Consider the following 9,732-nt stretch of genomic DNA (forward strand, 5'->3'; position numbering starts at 1 on the left):
ATTATTGAAGCTATTCTGCTTTGTGGGCTGGGTTCAAGGATTAAGGGACAAGCGGAACCACAGAAGAATTTATATTTTCATTTATTTATTATAAATATAATCTTTGAGCAAACACTTTGTATAATTAGAAATTCCTTTGAAACAAACCACTGAACAAAGCAGAATGCTGTAAAAATAGATGGTGATATGTTATGGATTATAAATGCATGTGATCCATTGTAAATTATTTACATTGGATCAGGACTGTTTATACTAATATACAACCATATAGATTAGTTGGGTGCACCTGCATGCTCCTTTATTGGGCACTCATTCTCTTTGACCCACTCAGTGAGACCTTTAAATAGTGGCTTAGTGGCTGACTTCAGTATCTTGTGTACTTATACACAGGTCTTTATTTGTGATTTTCATTTGTGTTTTCTCCATAATGAAAAAAGGAAATGTAAAAAAACAAAATGTATACCATTGTCCGTAGGAAGGGAAGAAGGAAGCCAGTGAATAGATTAGCAAAATCTTACACACACATACACAAACATACACACACTCACACACACACACACACACACACACACACGCATACAAACACACACACACTCACACACACAAACATACACACACTCACTCACACACACACATGCACACACACCCACACACACACTACTTCATGTCTTTAACAGCTGAACACATTCTGCCTGCTCCACTTGCCTTGAATGATTGCACTGCAAAGCATCCTCCACATGATTTCTAGCAGGGAAGAGAGAACAGAGAGAGAGAGAGTGGATGGGAGAGAGAGGGAGAGAGAGGGAGAGAGAGGGAGAGGGAGAGGGAGGAAGGAAGGAAAAGGTGACCGAGACTTTCTTGGTCTGCATCATTAATCCTAATGCAGGTTGGGGGGTGTGTCTGACTGGAAGCTCTTTGGGATTTCAGCAGCTGCTCCAGCTGAGTGCTGTGTGCTCCTGCCCTCTCTGTTTTTGTCAGAGCAGCACTTTTTCCTCAGCGAGGCAACCCGGAGTAAATCCTCTTGTCACAATGTAAATAAACTCTGGCCAAAGGAGGAGTGGAGAGCAGAGGTAGAGAAAGAGCGACAGGGAGAAAGAGAAAGAGGGGAGGAAGGAGATTGATGCTGCATTCACTAATCTGAGGAACAGAGGGGAGATTATGTTATATAATAGATAAAAAAAACGAACACGCAGGGAGACTGCTGTGGATCGGATTATTCATTCACAGTGGGGTTGAAGGCGCAGTGATGCGAATGCTGCTCTGATTGACGGTCAGATAAATCCCACGCTGTGCTGCTTCGTGGCATGGACTCCAGAGGGGACGGAGGCGAGGGCTGGATGGAGGACCAGTGGGAGAAATGGTAGGCATGCTACTGTGCCCTTGGGGCTTCTGCTTCCTGGGTTAGAGCAGTTAGAGGTTGGGTGATCTCGTGCCAGATTGGGCATGCAGATGTGATTCTACTAATCTGTATCATACTGTTTTTCTGGCATGGTTGTGGTATCGCCGGTGGGTGCCCTTGACAGAGAGTGGTTTTGTGTGTATGTGTGTGTGTGTGTCTGTGTGTGTGTGTGTGAGTGTGTGTGTGTGTGTGTGTGTGTGTGTGTGTGCGTGTGTGTGTGTGTGTGTGTGTGTGTGTGTGTGTGTGTGTGTGTGTGTGTGTGTGTTTGGATTGCACCAGAGGTTATAGTGGCAGGTAACAGAGGCAAGATTAGCTCTAGCAGATAAACCAAACTTGGTGCTCTTTGTTCATGGTGGAAATGATAGATTGGCCACAATACAGAGCTTATATCTGAACCTAGCATCACTAAAGGTGAGAAGCAAGCTATGCAGTGCTAATTCAGACATATCTATTTACCAGCAGGAAATGTTATATGAACTTGCACATGAATTGTCTTTTCTGAATTCCGGTTGTGAGCCAACAAATGTTCTTATATTCATTTTCAAGGATGAATGCTAAAAGGTTTGAACTTTAAGTCCTTGATTTTATTGAGTTATAGCCAGAAGGTTGGAAACAGAAATTGGGCTGTATGAGGTCAGTCACTAAGGCTCTCTGCTCAAGTCTGCTGTCATTAATAGAGTTCACACAGCTGAGGAGGCATGCAGTGATTTTTGCAGGACACGTTCACCACTCTCTCTCTCACTCTCCCTCTACCTCTCCTCCACCCCCCTCCCTGTCCTGTCCTGGGCAGATCTATTTGCACTGCACCCAGGAGTAGAAAAGCTACCACTCTTGTGGTTATTGCACTGTGAAGATGAGACATCGTATCATGATGCACTCCAAATGTCCTTTATTGAGCATTCTATGCTAAAATGTATTTGATAATAAGTAATATAATGTTATGTGATATTCATTAACAAAGAGGACATCACGTGGACGTTAAAACTAATGTCTGCTCTTTTCAACTCTGTGGGTTCAATATTCTGCAGTCCACATCCAAAAGCTCACCTGTGTAAATTCTGTCTGTGAAGATGATCTGTAATGTCAGTACATTGCATGTGTATTAAGTGCTTATAGGTGTTCATCAGTGTAATTGCCATCAGCCTCATTTATCGTTGTGTATATGTTCCTGTGGAGACATTCTGTCCTGCTCTCAGTGACTGACCCAGGCCATGAATGCCCTTGTGGTTGCTATCGATCTGGCAATAATGTGGCCACATGTTACCTCCCTGCTTCCCTCTAGTAGGCCCCCTCTCATATGTTCTGTGGAAAGAATCCTGGAAGGAGCAGAGAGGGACGTCGGGAGCGAATCGATTAGACTTGCCTTTGAGAAAGCTTCTTCCATTTTACTGCCAGAACCTTCCGTGTTTAGAGCTTTACAGATGGACATAAGGGCAGAAAGTGTCTCCTTTATGTTGTTGTGAAAGATAACTGTGTGCCAGACACACACACACACACACACACACACACACACACACACACACACACACACACACACACACACACACACTCCTAGTGATAAACTAAAGAATATAGGGACTACATGTGTGGAATATTTGCTTCCATGAAGCAAATCTATTTTTAGTGCAGACATTTTTGCCACTTCTATTTTCACTAACCAGACAAATTAGGAAGTAACCTTTAGCTTAGATGTCATGTTTTTGACAGAGGAGTTCACATGTCCTCTGTTTCCCATTAGTACATGGCATCATGTGACTGCCAGTAAAGATCATATTTCAGGCATGCCGGGGCTAGACAGAATGGGTATAATTCCATTTGCAAAAATGAGGAGGACTTGGCTATGACACCATAATCAAATCCCATAAGTCACTGGCTTATTACAAGACATCCAACCTTCATCAGCTCCTGCTTATGCCACTATTACAGTGCCATATGGCAGAGCAGGAGCAGTCAGTATCTAATATTACAGATGCACACTTTTGACTAATTATTAATAAACTGACATAGCAGCATAGCAGCTTGTGAATCTTATCTTAAATATAAGAGGCTTCAAACTGGACAGTGTCAGAAAAGCATTTTGTCCTCTACCTTTAAGAAATTACTATTCTCTGTTCTGTGACCATGCTATAAGACATTGTCCTTCAGTTTAGAAGGTCTGTCCTAGTTTTGGTGTGACTGAAATACACGTGAGAATTTTGAAACTGCTATTCTGTCTCTTAACTAGTGCTTGGAAAAATGCCAACTCTAAGAGAGATTGTATATTACTAAACAGAGATAATCCATGAAATTCAAATAAGCAAAAAATCAATTTTGTTAAATTTTCTGCTCCAAACCAAAATTACTTTTATTTAATATATTTCTTTCTCAATCACTTGCAAATTTGTTTACTGGTCAGATTTCATGAAGGTTAACTGGGGTCCTCCAAGTGTTTTTGTTGAAATATGAAGAGCTCTAGTTCTTTCTAAATGTTGAATTTATGCTACAGAAATGTTGCTGTTGACTATGCTGTAATTTTCATAGTAATCTGTGTTTAGTTGTCACAACTTCACTGAATCAAACGAACTCTATATATGACATTAGAATAACATTGCAAATTGACTGTGTTAATGCTGAATTGACAAAAAAAAATGGTTTGAACTGAATGAGCCATATTTTGCATGAGAACTAGGATTAAGTGAATAAAAAACAATAAAACATCAGTGCCTTGTGCCACAAAGAAGTAATTTGTCATTTAGGCAGCCTGCAAATGCATGTATAATGTGTACAGTGCACACACACACAAAAAAAATTCACAAATTAATCTTTAATGTAAGATTTTTTAGGTTCTTTACACCATATATAAAGGTTTTTGATTCCTTGATTTGTAAATAAGGTTATTGTAAATGAAAGCAAATAAAAATCAAATATACTGCAATATGATGCTGATTCCAAAACAGAATATATAGAAATAAATTTTCAACATAAAGTAAGAGCTTCAAAATACATTTTGTACAGGTTAATGAATATTCGTCATGGTAATGATTTTGAAGGGAGCAACAAAATCTTTTACCATTACCGCAGATAAATGGAGCTTGATCTGAGACCTCAGATCATTCCTTTAAATAAGTTATTTAGTCAAATTGCAATTCATTGAATTTAACTTTTCTGACATCTGGTCAGAACCACGCTGCTCTTAAAATAAATGACCAGCCAGCTGGTACAGAACAACTGTGAACCACTGATTCAAAATCCTATTAGGCAATGCATAGAAACCCAGTTTTTCCACATGCTATCTCCAGTTCAGGCTCATCTGTTCAGGCTTGAGTCAGCTCTGAGGAACCAGATCCTACCCCATTCATCTGAGCTTTAGAATCTCCTGGACTGCCAGGACTACTTAAGATGGGTCCTGTGTGCTGTCCCTCCGGGGCATGGATGGTGCCCAATTATGCAATCTCACATCTCCCAACTCTCTAGACATCACCCAGCAGCTATGCTCTCACAGACAAACTGTCTCAGGCACATTGCTGATGCCTGAATTAATGTGGCTAGATTTAAAGGAACAGTGACCCAATTTATCATCACTCCCTGCAGTTTTTGAACAGGAAACTGAATGGATGAAACATCATTGTTCCTCAGTGCAAAGTGTAAATGTTCTTAATGAATGAGAAGTTTCACTTGCAAAAGACTTAACAATTGTTAATTTCTGAAACCTTTGCCTTATTGTCTAGTTATTAATCTTGAGGTGTATTATTCCCTATCAACTGTGAAATATTTGCTAACTAAAATGAAAAGTGCATTGTGAAAGATAAGGAGTGAGAGTCTGGACCCATTAATGGGTCATTGCTGTGTACATATTTTGTAATTAGTGGGGAATTTAACATGTTAATGCTAAATCTTATACATTTGTAACACTTTAGATGAGGGATTTTAAACTTTTGACAGGCTGACATTTCAGCATGATAAAATTACCCTGTTCTAACATGGTTAAATGGATGTCATTGACCAACTATCTCAGGAGAAATGTTTGTTTCCAAGAAATAGCTTCTTAACTCCCAAAACTGTGACAAATCAGAAGAGTGCCTAAATATGTTGTGTTGTTTTTGTATTTGCAGGCTCACCCATGACTTAAGCCTAGATGAATTTGAGGATGAGGACTTATCCGAAATCACAGAGATCACAGATGAGCATGGCCTCAGTCTCAACTGCAACAGCCTTGACATCAAGGTATACGAACGTCATAGAATTCCCAGTACCACAGTCACATAAAGGAACAGCTAAAAGTGTTTAAGCCATTTTAACAGAGCAGATAGACGCACAGGGATTTCAGGGTTTACCTGTTAGTCTGTTTTACCTGCTAGTCTGGTGGTTGAGCATTATGGCATGATGGGACCCAGGTACAGTCCCTGCAACAGATAAACTAAATCATTATCTAACACTTTGTTAATGATTGTTAAATAATTTATACTTGTTTTATTACTCAATAGTATATGCTATGATTTGAATCACTTCATAAATGGATTGCCACAAGATGGAACACATGGCAAAACTGGGAAGATAGATGGGTTTATAAATTCAGCATGCTCTTCTTATGTTATTATTTACATCTGTTCCAACTAAAGGAATAGTACTGAGGTTATTAGTCCAGGGCTTTCACAGACACACACAGCATACATTGGAAGTCCAAGTAAAAAGGACATAGAACCAAGGTTATGCTTTATGAGCATCTAAAGAAACTATATGATATAATTAAAGTTGCTATATATTATTATTTATTAAAACGTTTTACCATTTCGTCTTGTAAAATCATTATCGTTTCATGATACATGCTTTGTTCTTTCTATGTGTTAGAATTTTTTCTTCACTATATATAGTGAACTTGCAGTTTGGTGGATTCTTCTCTAGGGGTCGCTATTGCATATTATGGCTGTACAGTTATTATGCGTGTGAAAAACTGAGTCGATTGGTCAAGACTAGTCTGTCATTTTCCCTTTCCAATTAATTAACCACAGTTTACTGGTTGCCACTCTGTTACTCTCCCACCATGAGGAAATCATCACGTGCCGTATGTGTTTCTTGTAGTGCATTGACAACATGCAGCAAGGAAGATGGCAAGGTGCCAAACTGAGAAAAAGGTGTCTGTGTATTTTCAGCTCTGACGTACAAGAGGTGGGGGCAGAAAAAAAAATATTCACAATTGCTATGGAAATAGGGTCCTGTTTTATTCTCCGTATTTGGGTTGAGTCATCCACACCTTCTCTTTTGACACCACCTTCCTCTGCCTCCTCTCTCTCTTTTTGCTTCCTCTCTCAGCTCTTTCTCTCTCTTTCGCTGTGCCTTTCTGTCGATGCGGCCAAGATTGAGACAGTGGAGCTGTTTTAAAGGGACCACACGCCTTGTGAATGCACTCCTTTAGTAATGATGGTGAGGTCAAGATGTTTGGTGTAGGTGGTGGGATGATGTGGGAGAGGCATTGCCATTAGACCAGACTATGCTAAGATGCCCCTGGGCACAGCTGAAATGCACCTTGTGATGCACAAATTAGCTCAAACGACCACAACATGTCATTAAACCTATAATGTGGCGATAGATAGAGAGAGGGCAATGGAGAGACGGGGGGTAGACAGAGGGAACGAGAGAGAGGGAGATTAAGAGATCTTGAGGGGGCTGTGTGCTTATATTTCACAGTGGCAAACCTCCTGCTTCTTCTGCTAATCAATACACTAATAATCTATTCAGCATCCTTCTTCTAGTGCCTGTCCGCTTCCTAATGGGTATCACATAGATGCTGATCCTGGGGGCTTGTGACCTACTTGATGGCCTTTTTTTCTGACCTAAACAAATTGTCTCATGATCCTTTTTGGACTTTCACAAAGCTAAAGGATTTTTTATCTTTTCAAACTTACTCTTTGATTAACCATCTTTGTCATCATTATCGTCAGTATTAACGATACTTCTACTTTGAGCACTTACCATCTACAGTCCATATTTCTAACACTAGCAAAGGCTTGTAAATCCTTCTTAGTCCAAGTGTGTGTATTTTATTACATATGGTTAAGTTATAAATCATGACTATTTCATTAGCATATTGAGATGTCAGAACTAACCATGTGACCGACCACATGATTAGTACAAAGTTGTATAAACTGTGACAAATCTGATTATCATTATACAGGATCAGAATTCAATGCTAAAACTTAATATGCAGAATATCAGATAATTTCTCAAACAGTTTACATTTAAATATAAATATTTTAAATATGAAGACTGAATACTTATTAAGTGTTTTCTTTGAGTAGCTCAGGTACTAAATTCAATCGGAAATTTTAAACATTCCCCATGCATCAGCCTGTAATGATTCATAGAGATGAATCTGAAGCATGCCACATCAATGTGTTTGAAGAATCAGTTTAACTAATAATTAATTTAAATAAAACAAATTATTAAACAAAATTATTAAATAAAACAAAGTAATATTGTAATATTGTACAATATTGTAATATTGTAAGTACTTGGATTGAAAGAAGCTCATTTCATTTATTACCAACTTTGTAATGAATATTGGCTGTAATCTTCAGGTTCTGTGTAATAAGGGCACAGCAGATTTAGTAGCCACATACTTAGATTCACCAAAGCAGGTAGAAACAGGAAGTGAAGGGACTGGGTGCTGTTACAGATTGATACTTTTATTTACATGCTAATAATGAGATTGAATTAGGCCTTTTATGAGGAATTTAAACATGGAAAGTAGAAATGGTGTTTTTATATAAAACATATTTTATTTGACATAGACCCCATCTGCCAAAAACTGGAAAAGATAGTCATAGAGGTAAATATGCTAACAGTGTGTGTGTGTGTGTGTGTGTGTGTGTGTGTGTGTGTGTGTGTGTGTGTGTGTGTGTGTGTGTGTGTGTTTGCAAGGGTCAGAGTCACAAAGCTGTGTCTCTCTGCCCCATCTCCAGGCAGTTTCCTAGCAACAGGGCCAATGCTCTTAAAGGGACCACATACATTTGGAGGGAGACAGAGAGAGTGGCTATCCATAAAGCCTCAAGAGAACTCAGGGGAGAATTTACAGACAGACACAGTACTCCTGTAGCTCACCTGGTAAAATAATCACTGTGTGATGCTAACAACACCATGGTCATGGGATCCATTCCCAGGGAGTACACATGCTGCCTTCTTATAGAAAACTATAAGGAAACTGCTTTGATTGAGTGTGTTTGCCAAATACTGAAACTGTCTACACTGTCATCTCCTTTTATGACTGAAGAAGTGCTGAAGTATGTGCAGTTATTTGTTGTGTGATGGTGCACAACTCAGGAACACTCATCCTTGTATCTGTTTGTGACACTCACTCACTGTCATGTGCCTAATGATACTGCCAAATTATCATCTCAGGCTTAAGATAAAAGACTTCAAAACCAGTTCACACATACTCTTATCCTTTACATAACCAGAAGACTTCCCTAAAAAATATAGGAGTTAGAAGTAGTTAGTTAGTAGTCAGAAGGAGTTAGAAGTAAAGATGTATCTCTCCCAATGCGCCAGAGGTGAGGGCATGGCAAAGTTGAGGTTCCTTCCGCTCAAAATCTCCACTCAGTTTTTTACCTTTTTTTTTTACTTTGGCTGTTTTACTAATTTCTTAATCTTTTGCAGAATTGTTTACACATTACTCATCTCTTATGATTTCATAATTGGTATTTATTTTTATTAGACTTTTTAGTATTTTAGAATTTTTTTTAATTTTTAGATTTAATTTTTTATCCTTGTTTTTCTTCAGTGAATTAATTTAAAAATGTTCTCCTGTAAGCCTTTTTTTTGCCTTGTACAGTACTTTGAGCTGCATGTCTTTGTATTTTATTAGGCATGCTTTGCATCCTCAGCTATAACAACAAGCTGATAATGCTCACTATTCATCCAAGTTAAAGACGGATTTACGTAAGACGAAAATGCATGGGAGAATACCGTCATTAATATTTGACCTCAGTGTGAGTTTCATAAGAAGCTGTTAACATCACAGTGGCACACCCTGAAGGAAGGGGAACGATTTTACATCTGCTCTTCTGACTGAAGTGTTTAGGCTGTGTGCATATGCAAGTGATTTCTGGAGTTGTCATGTATGCATCTGTGGTGCTGGCAGTGTTGGGGCTACTTGTGGCTCAGTGTATTCGCACATAAACACAAACACGCTATAATGCTACGCGATTAGAGGCAGGATGCAAACGCTGGGAAGAGCAACATTTATTAATGGCAAATCCAGAGAATGAACCAGGGTCGAAGTGCCAGGGGAATCAGATAACGAAACAGAAGCGGAGTACATGGCTAAGAAAACATGACGTCTAAATACCAAACAAAGA

At 39.0% G+C, this 9,732-nt stretch overlaps 1 protein-coding gene across 1 annotated transcript in view; it reads left to right on the plus strand.

The window, feature by feature from the left end:
* Positions 1-917: 917 nt before the first annotated feature.
* mapk8ip1b (mitogen-activated protein kinase 8 interacting protein 1b) overlaps positions 918-9,732 on the plus strand; it is a 23,067-nt gene continuing 14,252 nt past the window's right edge. The window contains exons 1-2 of the mRNA XM_027023915.3: positions 918-1,360; positions 5,491-5,602. Of these exons, the coding sequence (XP_026879716.2) occupies positions 1,305-1,360; positions 5,491-5,602 (168 nt within the window). The 5' untranslated portion in view covers positions 918-1,304. The remainder of the gene's footprint in view (positions 1,361-5,490; positions 5,603-9,732) is intronic.

This window comes from Electrophorus electricus, chromosome 3 (genome assembly GCF_041902795.1).
Source record: "Electrophorus electricus isolate QZ-2024a chromosome 3, ASM4190279v1, whole genome shotgun sequence".
NCBI classification, from domain to species: Eukaryota; Metazoa; Chordata; class Actinopteri; order Gymnotiformes; family Gymnotidae; genus Electrophorus; species Electrophorus electricus.